Raw genomic sequence first — 18,791 nt, forward strand, 5'->3', positions numbered from 1 at the left:
TTTGAGAATCTGCATAATAGAAAATATATTTGAAAACAGTCCTATATTTTAAGAAAAGTTAAAAAAAATACAAGTTTTAAGTGCCAGATTATGCAAAATATACCCAACTAAAAGTAATACTTGTAATAGGTGTCAACAATCTCCAGCAAATCACACACACATGTTTTGGTCTTGTCCAAGATTGACAGTGTTTCGGTCTAAAATGTTTGATTCTTTTGAAAAAAATCTTTAACATATCAGCCACTCCAAACCCTCTAGCAGCACTATTCGGAAATCCTTCTAGATCAAATATGCTTTCAATAACACAGAATGTTGTTACTTTCACCACATTATTGGCTAGAAGGCTTATTCTCCTTAGGTGGAAACAAACATATCCAACTTCATATGACAGATGGATAATATATAAATTAGTTTTTCATTAAGAGGGTCTTTAAAATCTTTTTACAAAACATGGAAACCTTTGTTGAATTATATTTACACCATTGATCTTGAAGCGGACGATGAATAAATAATAATGAATATTTTTAATTATTTATTTATTACTGTTATTGTTAGATTTTTTGTAATTTATTTATTCATTCATAAATATATATTATATTATATTATTTATATATTTACATTTACCGTGTTATTTAATAACTATATTGTTTTTATGTTCATTGGTTCTTAGTTGTGAAAAAGCAGTACAGTGTGTTACTTATTTTTTGTATGAATATAATATTGTATCTGCACAAAATGTAAAATAAATATGTTTGTCAAAAAAGTTTTCAGATTAGCTGGCCTGCCCAACCTGCAAATTATTTGGAGCACCTGCAAATGCAGCCGCTATCCACAGATATAAATCATCTATAATTTAATTTCATAATTAACCCTCCACAGGAAGTTTGATTAATAGGCAATATTACAGCCTCCACTGCTTTTCGCCATTTGTCAGAAAGAAACAAATCAATCATTCATCGAAGTTAGACGATTAACATTGGTGAACTTTTGTGATTTGTTATTTTTTTATTTATTTCTTTTTTGGGGAAATTTGCAAGCCAGACTGGCTGGGGAAATCATAATTCTATGGGATAATCTAACCCTAATCATAAATAAGTTACAGGAGGCTTCAATCTTCACAATCTTTACATCAAGACACATTCACATGCTGAATACGTTATTTGAATGCATACTGCAGAAATATTTAACTTCTCAGGTACAGCACAAACTACAGTGGTTATGGAGCCCAATTTAAGACTGATATCTCATAATGTGACTTCAGTTCATATCTGAACAAATATTATGAATATCAATATTATACAACCTTAATATAACTGGTATTATAAAGCCTCATTATGTTAAATTTCTCCAAATTCTGAGAGAGAAACAGGCCACTTAATCACATAAATTATAAACTATATAACCAGAAATGTTTCTTATTTTGTTAAATAATAATGACTGGAATCAAATATGTATTTTAGGTTACATGTACAGTATGTGTTTCCTCTGCATGATAAATTTATTGTCTTTACTTTCCGTGTTAATCCTTTTATTTGAAATCTTCCCTGTTCTCACGTGACAAGTAAACAAGGTGGATGGACCACACAAATGTCACGCTTGACATTCAGAATATACTTCAGTAAGGGGTTTCTCATCTCTATGACTATCAGGGACTCCACGTACCTCCTGATGAAGGATCTCTAATCCACAACAAGAGCTAATCCACAACAAGAGCCTCTCGTCTCTTTCCAAGAGGTCTTGTAGCCACGCTCTGAATGAACTGTACCCAATTACGGACGCCTTCTTATGTGTGAGATAACAGGATGATAATAATTACGTGAATTTGTCAACAAGCACGTCCACTACTGCAGATGCTGTGATTTTATCTGTAATCTCCTTTAATCCCAACTGGAAATAAACCGGCTTCTTATGCCACTCTTTATTTTTTAAAGTAATTAAAGTAAGCCACATTTCCTCACACTGACAGGGAGAAAAAAAGCCCTATAGTCTTTTGCATTCTGAGCAGCATTAATAGAAAGCAAAATTAGTTCATGTCCCAAAACTGTCAACAGCAGTCTGCTGAGGGAATGCTGTGTTGCATTGCATCTGACCACTCAAGCGGTCTCTAGGAAAAAAAAGCTGTTGAAACAGTCGCTTTGAGGCACTGTCCCTGCCTCAGCACACTCAACCGGCTGAAATAAGCTTATTACCGGGAGCATGACCTGAATAATATTTCCACCAGATTTTATCAATTTTCAAAATATAAAAAACTAATAACCTACAAAATTACATTTTGCTTTTATTTAATCATGCTCATGTTTCAAATGCACATCATTTCAACACTAAATAACTAAATATCCTGCCTGCTAATTTCCATGCAATAGTAAGAAATGGGTATTAAAGCTTTATATCTTTAACAAAGAGGGAAAAAAAAAAAATTAATATCAACTGTCTCATCAACTCTTCACGCCACAAGAAATTGTGTGAAAGCAACAGACTGAGTTTATGAGAGATCACAAAAGCAATAACAATGTTCACAACAGTGCTTCGAGTAGATTTTTTTTAAAGAAATTTGATTTAGTTCACAACACAGGTCTTATTTATTTATTTACTTTAGTTACTTTACTTACTTTACTTATTAACAAATCAGTTTCAATTCAAATTGACTTGATTCAATCCCAGCAGTTGCACAGGTGAATCAGCCAATATTCTGTTATTCTGTGCCTCCATTACGTTCTAACCTTAGCAATTAACATGAACAATGAATGAGTTTTGTGACTGGCATAACCAGTATATGGCATAACCAGTGAATTACATGAGGACTCTGAATATAGATGAGAGATGAACCTACACTGCATAGCCTGGAGACCCAGATAAGCAATTAAATAATTTTTACTGTCTCTTGTTAGTTAAACTGAAACTTTATTAATTTGCAGGACTTTTGATTGAACTAGGCATACATATGTAAAGTATAGGCACACAAACATACGTCACTGTTCGATTGAAACCTTGTTATGTCCAAACCCACTACTTTTTGAGAAATTCATTAATTCATTTTCTTGTCGGGTTAGTCCCTTTATTAATCCGGGGTCGCCACAGCGGAATAAACCGCCAACTAATCTAGCAAGTTTTTACGCAGCGGATGCCCTACCAGCCGCAACCCATCTCTGGGAAACATCCACACACACACCCACACCCACACCCACACACACACACACACACACACACACACAGCGGACAATTTAGCCTACCCAATTCACCTGTACCACATGGCTTTGGATTGTGGGGGAAACCGGAGCACTTTTTGAGAAATTATAAAAAATAAATACATTTCTTAAATAATTAAGCAAAATGCCATCAAAATTTCATAATGTGGTTTTACATACTGAATGGTGATACACTAGCATGTCATATGATTACATTTTACCAAAATCAAGCTTAAATTGAGTTACAAAGTTTGTGACCAGCGAATGTAAGGAATTTTTTTTGTCCATCATGAGTGTATTAGATGAAATTTTAATCAAGCTTGCAGGTTAAGTTTACTGTAACTATGTGGGTGCTCAATTTTTCCTGTTTTTTTAACATCATTTGGCCAAAATCACATTACAAACATTAAGCTATGTAAATGCTATTAAATCAGTATTGGATAAGACTTGACAGATGTTATAAACAAACTCTCTGCTCCTCAAATTAATAAAATATTAGCATTTAGAGAGAGTGTCTATAAAGCAATGAAACACTGCACTTAATAAACGAAATCAACTCTTTTAAATGTTGAAATATGGATGCAAAGTTTCAGGCAGTAAGCACCACTACATATAATAAAACTGTAACTGTATACATGAAAAATGTATATATTACAAAAGCATTACATTGTCCCATTCAACATTAGCTAAAGTAATCACCTACCTCCACTTTACATTTGACATCTTCTCGTGTGGCAATCAGCTCATCCAGTGTCTTCTGAGCGTTCTCCATATGGCTGCAGTATTGGCCGTAAATCAGCAGTCTACAAATTAAATAAAAAGGCGGAGAACATAAGCCTGCAATCAAATTTACTACAAATTTAGTAGCAATTCCCAAAACAAGATGAATAAAAGTTTCATTATAAGGAAAACAACAGATGTTTTGCGTAAAAATAAAGTCATTTAGATAGGTTTGGCACAAAATGAATGTGAGTAAATGATAACAGAATTTCCAACTTTGGGATAATATTTCTTTTTTTTATGAATCTTTAAAACCAAATGATAAACATAACAGTGTTCAATAATGTTTATAACGGAGCTACATCTGTTGTGCTTTCTTCATCAAATGAATATGAGTGAAGCTTTTTGATGGATTCTGGATTGTGTACAAGTTAATTTGGGCCACTGAGCACATCAAGAAACATTTATTAAATTTCACAATGGACTCCTGATAGCGATCAGCACAGGCTGGAAACAGCTCAAAGTCATCTCGCCTAGATGATGGCACCACGTGTGGCACAGATTTCTGCCTCTGATTTAAGTAGGACACTGGCATAGTTGGCAAGCTCAAACCCTCGCATACTTTCAGCTTGCCTGCCTCTTAATTGTGGTCTTAGTTAAGCCAATTTCACTTCACAAGAAAGACTCATTGGTTAGTTATCCTTGATCAGAAGAAAGAAAGTGTCAGTTATCCCGCAGAATTCCCCCCCAAAAGAAAAATCAGATCTGAAAAGAGAAGTTGGCTGATCAAAGCAAGATACATTTTTATCTGAGTTTATCCACTAATGAGGGCAAAATCTGAATGGGGTCAAATGAATTCAAGGATGATGATCAACTCAAATCCAGCTCATTAATTATGGTCTCTGAAGTGTTACAACCTTCTTCATGGTCTGCAATCTAGGACAGGCTCCATGCATTGACACTTGAGCCACCCACTAAGATTTGCTACTGTAAAGAGCGTAAAGCTAAGTAAAAGTGTCTTAAGCTGAAAAGGGGCTCCCTTACTGCTCTGCTCAATGTCTGGGCCTCCGTGCCCTTGGGCTAAGCAGGCCTGATTAAAGGCTAATCTGGAACAAGAGAGACGGGCTTGGTTCCTTATGGAAATGGACTGATGGAGATTAATGGCGGCCTCGCTCAATTATGAGCCGAAACGCACATTCAACAGCATATTGAAAATGCGGGAGCAGGTGTCGGGAATTAACTGTAATAACAGATGTCACAGACATAATTGAACATGAAGGTCTTCTTTACAAGGCAATTTCCAGATTAAATGTTTCAGGTGCCTCGTAAAATGGACGGAGAGGGAGAGACGGCGCTCTATGTAAGACACGTGAAATAGCAGGAACAATGGTAGAAGAATCTTCAAATTAGTCAAGAACAGACAGAAATACAGCAGCTGTTAAAGTTTTAAATTGCATATATGAACATATACAAAACGTAAAAGTTATTAAGTTAAAGTAAAATTTGCTATATTTTGTTAAAATGCAAAATTGTATTGCAATAACAACAATAATTTCCAAGTTCCCACAAAGCATGATTGTTTTCAACAATTTTGACATATCAATTAGAAAGGTGTCTTATTCTTGAAAGGTGTCTTTTATTCTTGTCTTGGTCTTGATCATAAAAATCAACATAAGAATCATTTCTAAAGAATAACATCTGATGTTAGCGACTGAAGGAAAATCTATCTACTTGTTAAGTCGTGACATAACGGTGACGTATGAAATACTGTTTCCGGGTCCAAGCCGCTACTTATTTGAATTGAGAAAATATTCGTTTATGGCCACTTTTAATTTCACATGACTTTTTAGGGTCTACAATTAAGGATTTACCAAATTTATCTCTGACCATACCAAAAATAAATAAATAATAATTTCTTAGATGCAAATTTTACATAATGTGTCAAAACAAGTGAAATGTAGTGTGTATATATATATATATATATATATATATATATATATATATATATATATATATATATATATATATATATAATAATAAAAATTTTTTTTTTAGATCATCACTTTTTGTCCAGTCTATTTCGAAGAGAACCGATCACACCAGTTGCATTTCCTCTAGGCAAGGATGCTTCGTGCAAGTAAACGGGAGCGTGCATGCTTTTCAAGGCTGATTTAAACAGTTGCGCGCATCAATTCACCTGCATGCGCGAGTGATCATCCTCTCATTCGCTATTCACCTGTTTTATTGTGCTTGGGCAAACACAATTATTTTGTCAGCCGTGCTGCTTCTTGATTCTAAGATTACATTTGCACACATATTGGGCCATCCTTACTGTCGAGCCCAGCTTTTAAAAAAACTACAATTAAAAATTATTTTCAACCAGCCAAAGTGGCTGATGGAAGTGTCTGTCTAACTTGCTCGATAATTTCAAGCCCTGGGCATGGCATGGATATATATTTATTCGATCATGATTTTCCAAAAGACATCGCTTTGTAAATGTGTATTATTACCATTTGATGAGCCTCCCCATACAGTTTAATATGGCACTTGGACTGAAAGCTGCTTCGCGTGATGTCGCACTTAACAAACAGGTTACCTTTGCCATCTCAGAAATTATTTAAATGTTGAATGTACATTTTATTATTAAAATATATACAGTTTTTATATAACAATTCTTTTTCTATGGAAAATATATATATAAATGAAAAATTTTACTGACCACAAGCATTTGAATGGCAGTATACACATATCTAAATTAATAGTATGATATTTTAACCTCATGTGTTTAATAAATGTAATGTGCCTTTCAATGTTAATCGCTTTAATTGAGCATTGCTTGAGGTAAATATTTCTCCTAATAATGAATTGAACATGAGTAAAATCTATTCAACCATGTCAGCTAGGTTATTTTTCAAAGTGGACAGCCGTGCTTTGTTCACTAGCAAGTCCATTCATGATGCTCTAATGGATGTTCTTTCACCCAAACACTCAAACCATGCTTTGTACATCTTTGCGGAGCATCTATTGTTACTAAATTAGCCTACATTAAATTACAAAGAAAAATTCGTACAAGCACAAGCAATAATGTGAAGAGTGGCGTACAAATTCAGTGAACAGATTTGATTAGGAAGGATGCAAATGCTCCTTCATTTAGGCTTGTACTCAGGCATAAATTAGTGTGCAGTAGAGATCACTCTTTAATGACCCATTAATTACATGTGTTTAAATGCGATCAGAGTAGAACACGCTAACAACCAGAACCACTGCACATCAGCAGTGCAGCCTGAAGGAATGCACTCTTTATGAAGCCAATTCTGATGACTTATCCAGCTTGCAGTGATAAACAGTCAGTTTCAGCCTACCTGAAGGCAAATTGTACAGCAAAGGTGTTGAAATAAAAATAAATGTTGGAATTTGTCTCACTGGTTGCGATGCCAGCCAAGCATAGACATGCAACGTTCTGACAACAGCAATGGCAAACCAGTCAATGCTATTCAGGCTCTTCTCCAGAAGTTCATCCTTGTTTCCTCCTCCTTTGGCACTTCAGATTGTGAGGGTGGGATGTGATTGAGAGGAAAAGAGAGAGAGAAAAAACACCCTTGGTTGCTTAAGTGTGAATATTCCCCGGGGTGAAAACCTTTGCCATCGCTGTGTAAACACATGCTCTTTGAATTCATCTCTCTTCTGCTGCAATCGCCCGCTGTCCCCGAATTTCTCATTATGGCAAAGCTGTCATGCATGTTATTTCACAGAAAATACAATTTGGGAAAGACGCTCTCCTTCCAGTTCCATCTGTCCAAAGGAAAAGACCGAGGCCGATGAGGATAACGGAGAGCAAAGTGGAAGTGACAGGCCGGTGAGAGAAGTAATAGTCTCTGACATGAGGCATTGAAGACCCCTCACCTTCACTCCAACACTGCACAACACAGTGAATAGCGGCTTAATCTCAATGCAAACCAACTAATAATGTTCCTTAGTAACTCTTAGCTTATTTTAGCACTATCTCTTAAAATAGTTATGAAATAACTCTCCAAAAAAAAAAAAAAAAAAAAAAAAAAAACATTTGAGAGTTTAAAGACATTATAAAATCTGTGATTTCATAAAGCAACTTGATACAGTTTAAAATGAGATGGTGTTTTTGCTCTTCAATATGCCCTTCATAGTGTCAACAGCTTCTGAAAAGCTTCTCAATTATTTCATTCTGTGGAACGCAGTGCCGCAAAAGGTCACAGGGACTTACAAGAGAGATAACAAAATTAATTAAAGGCAGCTGGGCTTTTTGAGCAATGGAAGGAGGTGTGGATGATAGCAGCCACACAACAGCCAAATCCCCTGGCCATTTCTCTCTTTGTTGAAAGGAAAGGGAGAAGGTCTGTGCATTCCATAATGAAAAAGAGAAACATGCCAATCAGATGAAAATTGACGCAGCCCTGCTTTAATGAAATGAATAATTTGCCAAAAATACTCAGCGTTGTTTAATGCCACCAAATGTCTAAGGAGACCCAGAAGGGACGTGATGGTGAGGAAAAAAATGTATGGAAAAAAAAAAAAACCAAGTGATAGGAAAATATATTTTTTAAGCTTTTGCATCTTTGCAAATATGTTTTAATCATCCTATACATAGGTATTCTTCCCATAGTTCTCATATATTTTTAATGTCTGTATTTTGCACTGTCATTTTATTTGCACTGTCTGTATTTTGCACTGTCATTTTATTTGCACTGTCTGTATTTTGCACTATCATTTTATTTGCACTGTCTGTATTTTGCACTATCATTTTATTTGTATTGTCTGTATTTTGTGCTGTCTGGGGCAAGCACCTAAGCTTTTCACTCATCATAGCACACGTGCTGCTGATGATGTGACAATAAAAGTGATTTGATTTGATTTGATTATCTTGAAAGTAAATTGAAATTAATATAAAAATGTCTGCATTCACTTTATTTTTCATAACCCTCTTAAAGTCAAATGCCATTTTGGGGTTTCCGCTTGGATTTTGCCAACCTGAATTCAAACGCTTACCAAATCCACATGCAGAGGTGTAATTGCAAATGTTTGGTATCATTTTAAAGAAAACTCTTTAAAGTTTGATAAAACACTGTTGAATGTTATTTAAATAATTGTATATGTTGTTGTGTTATCAATCCCTCAAAAAAAAAAAAGGCGCTTTTTTTGTAAACTCAAATTTGAAAGTGTACCTTTTAGGTTCTGTGTGGTCTACAGTAGGTTGGTGAAAAATGTCTCTGTTGTAATCTATGCAAAAGTTATTCTATTCCAACTGATGGGAGAACAGAACCACTAATGGAGGTATTGGGCCAAAACGAACTTTAAAATTTAAAGAATTCATCACAGACCCGTTACGCAGAGCTTAGGAGGTCTGTGCGTTCATCATCACCCTTCATATGCAACCTCTGAATCAGCTAATACATGTATAAGCACAGACTGACGGATGTGCTCTATATGATAAAGTGATTCCATACAGATCAGCTTTTATACACAACGTTTTTGACACCTCTGTTATCAAACAAGCGAAGAGCAGCAAATGAATCTCACGTTTTGTTTTGTTTGATAACAGAGGTGTCACTTTAGGAATGCACTATAATGATGATGATATGCAACTATGATCTATAACGAAAGCATTTGATTATTTTAGTAACACTCAGGATGTGGACACATTTACATACTGTATTATTTAGTGAATTTGTGTTTAAACACTCATATCCCATATATATTTAAATTGTACAGAAGCTGATCTGGGATCAGTTTCTCATATGGAGTGCGTCCATCAGTCAGTGCAGAGGTTCCATATGAAGGGTGATGATCAACATATGGCTTTAATAGTAAGAAAGCAGACATTTACTTTAATGAAATGAATAACTTGCAAACAACACTGAGCTTTGTTTACTGCTTAATGTCCCCAAATGTCTACGGAGAACTAAAAGGGATGTGATGGTGGGGGAAAAAATGGGTGGCAGAAAAGAAAAATGGATGAAAGAAAAACAATAGTGATCGGAAATTATTATTTTTTTAAGTTTTTGCATTCCCCGCAAAACTGTTGCTCGATAAACACTTCCTGTTCACCCCTCCCGATTCTGCAGGGATTGTCCCATATTTTACCATTCTATCCCACTATCATCCTATCATTAAGTATTTTCCGATATTTCTCCCATATTTTTAATCTTGAAAGAACGTTGAAATTAATAAAAAATGTCTTAGCTTTGTTGATCATTGCCCTAATATTTGTCAATCTTTTCCCCTCACAACTATCTAAAATTGGCATATACTCCAATGGTTTTACTGGACGTACGATGGGATTAACTTTGTCTGGAAGATATATTTTATTGTTTCTTGTTGTTCAAATAGGTGAGTAGATTATTTCTAACCTTTATTCTGTGATTATCTGAGCTGTCCCTTACTTATTTATTTGTTAAATACATATTTATAATTGGTATTTCGAATGTATAGTTATAACTATACGCTGATGTGTTTAAACAGAAATTCATTACATCTTCTTATGCAACCTCTGAATCAGTGAATTAAAACAAAAATTGTCCTTAGTGTATGTGTGTGTATATGAGTGTACTGTATGGGTGTTTCCCAGTGTTGGGTTGCAGCTGGAAGGGCATCTGCTGTGAAAAACATGTAGGATAAGTTGGATAAGTAAAGTATTTTAAAAATGTCTGAGAATCAGCTAATTAAATTATCTAAAGAGAATGATGGTCATGGACAATATAGACAAGCAAACAGGTGGATAAGGAAATCAAGCAAAAAGGAAAAGTGCTGCAGCAAGGTATAGAGAAATGATCTTGCGTGTCAGAACGAGGTCGCACTCCCGCTAATGTTGTGCCAAAGTGCATGTTAGTGGGAGCACCCACGGAAGACTGGCTCAATGAGATGACAGGCTCAGAATTACATAAACAAAAGAGTGCGGGCGAGAGAGGCGGTGCTGTCACGCTGACTCTGTGTGATGCTGCCCGCTGGGTACTGGGAAGAGCCTTGTAATGGGCCAATTACCTATACAAACTGACAAATGGAAACAATAGGGTTGTCTCCTCATCCCTATTCTTTTCCATGCTTTTGGGGGTGGGGGGGGGGTGATCGATCCCTGTCAACTTAAACAACTGTAAATAGCAAATAAGCACATTATTGGGTTTGCTTCAGCTAATGGAAGTTAAAAAGAATAAGAAAAAAGGATTGAATATTACTGAGAAAGGTTTCTGTCAGAGTGTGTTATCATTACTGAAAACGAACCTGTAATTATCATTACCCACACCACAGTAATGTACAGATCAAGCTCTCATGGGGAGAAAGCAAATGCCCCGTGCAACTGCTGAATTCAACAAATCTGGTGCAGAATAAAGTCTCAGTTATGTTCGTAAGAGCCTATATGGTAATTCTCATTGGGAGACGTCATTTACCCACCCGAGAGATAAGATATCTATGGATGCACTCAAGCGGAGGTTAAATTAGATGTCTACAGCAGGGAAGAAGATAAAAGAGGAACAAAGTCTTTAATGTGCATTAGAACAAGTGGCTGCTTGAAAGAGCATACTAAAGACTTTAGAGCTAACATGAAATCAAAACAGACACATTACTGCAATACAAGCTACCATTTACTCACCCTTATGTCTTTAAAACCTTTAGAACTGTTTTTCTATGAGCCACAAAATTGTTTTGAATTACTGTATATCTCATGCAATTAAAGTAAAAGGGGTCTAAAGTTATTTCAGATCATTTAGTTTTTTTGTGGCATGCAGGTTTAGGATACCATAGGCAATGTAAGATTGCACTTTTCATTTTTAGATGAACCATCACTTAAATAAAAGGACATTTCTGAAGCTTGCTTGTCTGCCACATGATGTTAAACTAATCAGGCAGCTGCCAGTAATGGTTATTTCAGTGTATTCCCTCTTTTTAAACTAAACCCGTTTTTTGCTTTCTACATTCACTTGATTGAAGATGTTAAGAAATGTTAACCTCAGACACTATCAAGTGTTCTTTATGATTCTAAAATGCTTATACATGTCCATACGCTACCTGACAAAAGTCTTGTCATCCATACCAGTTGTATAAGCAACAAATATTAACTTAATTTCTAGTTGATCATTGGGATAAGTGGCAGATTATTGAATTAGATTTATAGTGGTTAGATTTATTGAATTGCATCTCTCAATAATCACAAATACTGCAGAAGAGCTGTTGAAACCCACATGGACCCAAGATTGTCACAGAAATCAGTCAAGTTTGGTGAAGGAAAAATCATGGTTTGGGGTTACATTCAGTATGTGGGCGTCCGAGAGATCTGCAGAGAGGATGGCAACATCAACAGCCTGAGGTATCAAGACATTTGTGCTGCCCTTTACATTACAAACCACAGAAGAGGGCAAATTCTTCAGCAGGATAGCGCTCCTACTCATACTTCTACCTCTACATCAAAGTTCCTGAAAGCAAAAAAGGTCAAGGTGCTCCAGGATTGGCCAGCCAAGTCATCAGACATGAACGTTATTGAGGATGTCTGGGGTGAGATGAAGGAGGCATTGAAGATGAATCCAAAGAATACTGATAATCTCTGGGAGTCTTGCAAGATCGCTTTCTCTGCCATTCCAGATGATTTTATTAATAAGTTATTTGAGTCATTGCAGAGATGTAGGGATGCCTCCAAGCTCATAAGAGCCATAAACAATATTAATTCTTTTTCCACTACACCATGACTTTATATTCTATACTGTACATTATTTCTGTATAATGACAAGACTTTTGTCTAAGCGAAGTCAGAGCTTACTGTCCTAATTAAATAATTCAAAATCAAGGCATGACCATGTTTTATTTTGGTAAAATAAGCGTAATCTAAAAGTCTAAAACTTGGATAGGCGATAAGACTTCAGTCAGGTAGTGTAGACTAGGGTCATGCATTGAAACATTGACTAGGGTCATATGTTCTGTAAAGCTACTGCAATAAATCTACACCATTCACTTTTTCCTTCTGATATGCATGTATAAAACAGAAGTTTTTTTTTTATAATGCTGGTGTCTGATAAGGCTGTGCCTTCGCAGCTCGCAAGTTGTCGAGAACTGCGGCAACATTAATTCCTATGATCTTACTGCAAGGTCATCTGACTGCTTAATAAACCAGAACACTGGACCAAAGTTCTTCTCTCTGAGGACACATGCACTCTAATTGCAGTGAGGTCATAATTTTGTGTTACACCTACTTGGTTTTATTAAGTGGGTCCCCGTTGGGATAAAAAAAACAGCATTTGTGCTGAGTGCAGCAAGAGCAAAACTCTTTTATAGAAATACAGATTCAACAGATCTTGGTAATGCCTGATAAGTTTAATGTTGTGTAGCATTACTAGAATAAGCTGACTGTTACATGGCCTGTCATTTAGTCAAGCTTCAATGTTTCTCAAACCTAAGGGACCTGCAGGAAAATTGCACATTACTGAGCTGAATCAGCAGTGGTCCCAGACCAGTGACCTGTGGTACACCACGTACTGCCGCTCACATTCAGACTTTTGAGAGAATATGAGTGGCTCGTCTGCATCCTAATATTGCCCACTGTGTATGTGAGCCTACAGAATTAAAAAGGTAACTCATCCAAACATATTTCATCATTAATTTGCACCAACCCTGTGTGACTTACTACCCTTCTGTTCTCAGAAATGTCTAACTTTCATTCCTGGACTAAATCAGCTGAAACATCTTTCAAAACATATATGTGTGGTACACAGAAAAAAATGAAGTAATGAAGGTTTAAAATAACATGGGAGTAAAGTAAATGATGATGTAATGAGTATTTTTTAGATTTCTTTAACATCCTTCTCAATTAAAAAAAAAAAAAAAAAATATATATATATATATATATATATATATATATATATATATATATATATATATATATATATATATATATATATATATATATATAAAAACAGATTAAGATACACTTTTATGGGTTCAACATAGAATAAAGACTGTATAACAGTGTTTTGGTTTTACTTGAACCCCTGGGGAATCTGTCAACTACTGTGGATGAAGTAGCTAAAACATTCTCTATTATCTGGTTATTGATTTTTGATATAGCAGCAACAGGAGACAAAAAGACCACTCAAACAGGAAGCGTTTGCTTCTAATGTAGCAGCCTCTTGCAGACAGGTCTATTTTCTTTTTAAGCCCTGTGGGTTGTGGGCTCTGACGAGGATTTATTTTAAAATAGCTGGGCTGCTGCGGTCAGGCCATGCTGGTGTGATGGATTTTTTTTGGGGAGGGTGACAGCAGCAAGACTTTGCCTCCTTCACTTGAGGTCATTTCAGCTCAACTGAGGCTTAAGGTGTTGACAAAAGGGTGAGATGCTATAACATAACTGATAGTAATAAATCCACACTGCGAGAAAACACTGACCTCTCCTTGAAATCCAGAAAGATCTTCCCCAGGCCATTGCCCCCACTCACCATGGTCAGGTCAATAGCTCTCAGCAGAGCAAAATGGACTCTGATAATGTCCTGTGAAAATAAAGGTTTGCCAGTTGATGTTATTTATCTGTTATCTGTACCACACTGTTTTGCCTTCATTTGGTTTGAAACTGAAAAATTAAGCTATCTGTAAAATGTTGGGAATAATGGATGTAAAAGTGGAGCATAGTAGATGGCAACTCACCTCTAAATTTACAAATATAGCCTCCATCTCCTGTGGTGTTAACACTTGCTTCAAGGGGATCATGTAATTCTAAAAAGGTAAAACAGAGGGGAAAAACTCAGAAATAAATTCACAAGGCACAATCAAACACAAGCAATTAGATTTACACCTTGCTGTGGTTTGGTAATTGTTTTTGACCAGCAAAAGTCAAATACTTGTCTAGCGTGGCTGCAGGCAGGCTGTTCTAATATAATAAACCCTGAGAAACCCTGGCAAACGCATCTATTTGTTTCAGTTGTAAAGCAGAAAGTGATTTCAGAGCAATCCTGACACATTTGGATTAATTAGGAAGAAACGAAAGAAGTGATAATCAGTAAACAAAGCCTCTATCTTGGATATGAAATCCGGACGACCCCCTTACTGTTTTGACAGCAATTCATCACCTCTAATAACAGTACACTGGACTATTTTGCTCCACACCTCAAATTCTGTGTGCTGTGTTTGACAGAGCAATTGAAAACAGGCCAGCCTTAAACATCACACATACACGTTTGTAAGATTTGTACATACAAGCGTGAATGCATGCAATAACCCCAGGGTGGGATCTTGTGCCAACAGTATTGATTTAGTAAACAGACATGCTATTTCACTTTGTAGTCAGCACATGGCATTGCTGGCCTCTGAATGACCCCTGAATCTGGAGGGCAAAGAGAGGGCACACATCAAGAAAAAAAATGTTTAGCCTATATATGACTGTATGATTTTTTTTTAATTTATGCAGACTGCTATGATTTCAGTCATGTGAAAAGCATGAATGTAATGGATTGTAAGGTTTCAGGATTTTATTATTTAATTAGACCAGCCTTTTTATGACTAAACTTTAATTTATATATTAATACAGTGTGTCAACTGAAATTAAAACAGAAACAATAATTTTATAAAAATAAAATTAATTTCAGAAGGCTATATATATATATATATATATATATATATATATATATATATATATATATATATATATATATATATATATATATATATATATATATATATATTTATGATTGACTTTTTAAAGGGCACCTATTTTACCTCTTTTTCAAGATTTAAGAGAAGTCTTTTGTGTCTCCAGAATGTGTGTGTAAAGTTTCAGCTCAAAACACCCATCAGATTATTTATTATAGCTTTCAGAATATTGACATTTTCTGCTTTGAACACAATGTAGCTGTTTTTGTCTTGTTTTTGTTTTTTCCTTGCCCACTGTTCCCATGTGGCTGTCAGAGTGTCCCTTAATCTCAGCCTTGGGTGCGTCAGATAAACAGCACAGTGACAGAATTAACTTAACTTTGCACTGTTTTTTCATGGCAAATGTGACAGGATGCATGTTAATATCCACTGCTGTATGGATATCCTTTATGTTAATATGAAAAATAAACCTGATTTAAAAATTACAAACCGTTATTGAAGCGTCTTCTTTTATAATTGTACTGACATTATGGGGCTGTGGTGGCGATTTACGATGCGATTTTACTGTCCTTACTACAAAGATGCACTGTATTAAACGTTTTAAACTTGTAAAACTCATTCTTGATCACATTTGATGATGATTGATGATCACAGAGAGCTGAACAGATCTTTAACCCAAGTTGCTTTGCGCATGTCCTGTCTTGTTGATATGATTATATGCATTACTATGGAGACATGTTTATATGCGGCTGTCAATCAATTGGGTGGGTATTGAAACTGCACTCTTATATCAAGTTGCGGTGGGCCTAAAAAAAAGGGAGGGATCTGGATCTTATAACTTGAGGAAATTAAAAAGAGACTTGTGGACACACTATACCTACACACAGTTATGTCCAAACAGCTTTAAAAAGATGATTTTCATCATAGGTGCTCTTTAAATTAATTATATAAAATACTTTATTTTACAAAATAAAGCAAAAAAAAAAAAAAAACACAATCTAAAAACAATAGTTATAATGTCAATAATGTTTGACATTACAACACTATAAAGGATTAAAAATTGACAATGTTAAGAATTAGCACTTAATCATCAATAAATGATTAAAAAAGTAATCTAAATATAATATTATGTAAGCAAGCATGTTAAACGCGCAGTACAGATTTATTTTCCATCAATATTTCTTTCTATATATTGTATGAATGATTTGAGCCAAATAAGCATTTATAAAGAAAATGGTTTCAGATTGAATTTCAGATTGACTTCAAAGAATCTGAATAATTCAAAAGGAATACAGCAGCAGGACACTTGCCTCCTAGGGGCTCAGTTCTCATCTTTTGTCTTATACTCTCTCCATCTATTTTTGAGTTACCTCACTGTCCTCGGAGGACCCTAGTAAGACCTTGACCCACTTCCAGACCTTCAATTCCCCTCTCCCCAGCTCCAAAACTCAATGCTTTTCCCACTCACCTTCTCAATGTCCTCCAGTGTCTTGTAGTATTTTGCCTCAGTCTCCTGAATCTCCACCAAGCAGCAGTTCCTCTTATCATCTTCAGTCATGCCCATTTTCTATTATGGGAACAAGAAAAAAAAACACAAATTATGTTGGTATTGTCCCGCAAGAGACCAGCTCAGCACCTTTAAACACCTGTGCAAGGTACCAAACTGTTATTTAAAGGAATTCAGGTCACAATCAGGATAGCCAAAGCACACTACAGTAAAAGACAGAGGTGGACGAAGAGCATTTTACAACAAACTCTCAAGGGTAATGCTGACAAGGACTGTAGGATAAAAAGTTGAATCTTGCATTCATTCAAAACAACATACACATTTAAGTCAAAAGCACAAAACAACTGCAGGAAAGCCATAATAAATATGGTTTTGATGAGGACTTAATGAGGTCAATTCACATGACAATAACAACAGAAAATGATCTAACAGAAGGTGATGCATTTGATTAAGTCTGATCACTAGATATTGGTGTAATGCGAGTGGGATGTGAGCTTGTTTAAGAAAGTGGCGATAACACTGGAAGAGAGGAAACGCCAGCTGGAGGCCAGAGCTGGAGTGAACACACATTTGAACATCTGGGTCTGGCGGTGCATGAGGCCAAAGCAAACCTGCCCACATCCAGAGAAATTCAAGACCACAAACAATTGTTTCATTAGAGTGAAGGGGGAAAAAATGGAAAGAAAGAACAATGAAGAACGCCCTTAGCAACACTGAAAGCAGACAGATTCGGGTAAGGCAAATTCATCTATAACTGTTCATGACTAAGGGATGTATGCATATTTTAAAGAGGTAGACTCTGGATATCGAGTGGTATGAAGAAAGATCAAATTTGCAAAATCACAAAACAGTTCTGAAAGTATTATGTCTGGGTGTCTGATGCTATTTTCTATGCTTTCTTTCCTTCGAGTTGCTTTATTTTTCCCACATAGAGGCTTGCTGTATGTGTGTGTGTGTGCATTTCTCTGTGAAGGCGGGACAGTTTTCTCTGTCTGAAGAAGGGATTTCCTCCCTTGTGGGTTTAAAATAACCTAACATTAGCTCACTTGGTGAGACAGCACTCTCTTTAGTTCAGATGGACATGTAAGCACTGAGTCACCTTCTCCTCCTTTTTCATTTTTTACAAAGGAAAATGCTCCTGCCATGAAATACATTCAGCTGTATATTTTTCAATTGAATGATGAAATGTTTAAGGAAAATAGAATACCTAAAATACAATAATAATAATAATAAATAATCAGAAATGGCCTGATATCATAATAGACGTCAATCCAAACCTGCATGACTTTGTCATCCATAAAAAAAATTTTAAAAAATCTGGTTGGATGCAGAATGTTCTTGCAGCTCTTTTATAAATAATATAAACAGAGGCCACATGCTGTAATTATCAGAAAATTACACAAATGGTACTATAAAAGTACCACACAATTAGTTCAAGTTAGCTATAAGCTTGTAAAACTAAAATTTTATTGCTCTGTTTTGATCAATTCACTATACATACATAAAGTGTACATTCAAAAGACTATATTTTATATTAAACTTTAGCTTTATCACAATATTTAAAGAAAAGCTGCATTAAATCTTGAGCTATGAGGTTTCTTGGAAATAAAGGTGTTATACACTCACCGGCCACTTTATTAGGTCCACCTTTCCTACTGCTGTTTAATGCAAATTTCTAATAAGTCAATCACATGGCAGCAACTCAATGCTTTTAGGCATGTAGACATGGTGAAGACGATCTGCTGCAGTTCAAAATGAGCATCAAAATGGGAAAAAAGGCA

The 18,791-nt window shown here is 35.6% G+C and overlaps 1 protein-coding gene across 10 annotated transcripts in view; it reads right to left on the bottom strand.

Moving 5' to 3' along the window:
- vav2 (vav 2 guanine nucleotide exchange factor) overlaps positions 1-18,791 on the bottom strand; it is a 238,597-nt gene that overhangs the window by 23,020 nt on the left and 196,786 nt on the right. For all 10 annotated transcript variants that reach the window (XR_012396707.1, XM_009295358.5, XM_009295357.5 and 7 more), the window contains 4 exons: positions 16,972-17,070; positions 14,562-14,630; positions 14,307-14,407; positions 3,889-3,988 (listed from right to left, as the gene is read on the bottom strand). Coding sequence is in view for 9 of the 10 variants with exons in the window: in XM_009295358.5 (XP_009293633.2) it covers positions 3,889-3,988; positions 14,307-14,407; positions 14,562-14,630; positions 16,972-17,070 (369 nt within the window). In the remaining variant the exon portion in view is untranslated. The remainder of the gene's footprint in view (positions 1-3,888; positions 3,989-14,306; positions 14,408-14,561; positions 14,631-16,971; positions 17,071-18,791) is intronic.

Source organism: Danio rerio, chromosome 21 (assembly GCF_049306965.1).
Source record: "Danio rerio strain Tuebingen ecotype United States chromosome 21, GRCz12tu, whole genome shotgun sequence".
NCBI lineage: Eukaryota > Metazoa > Chordata > Actinopteri > Cypriniformes > Danionidae > Danio > Danio rerio.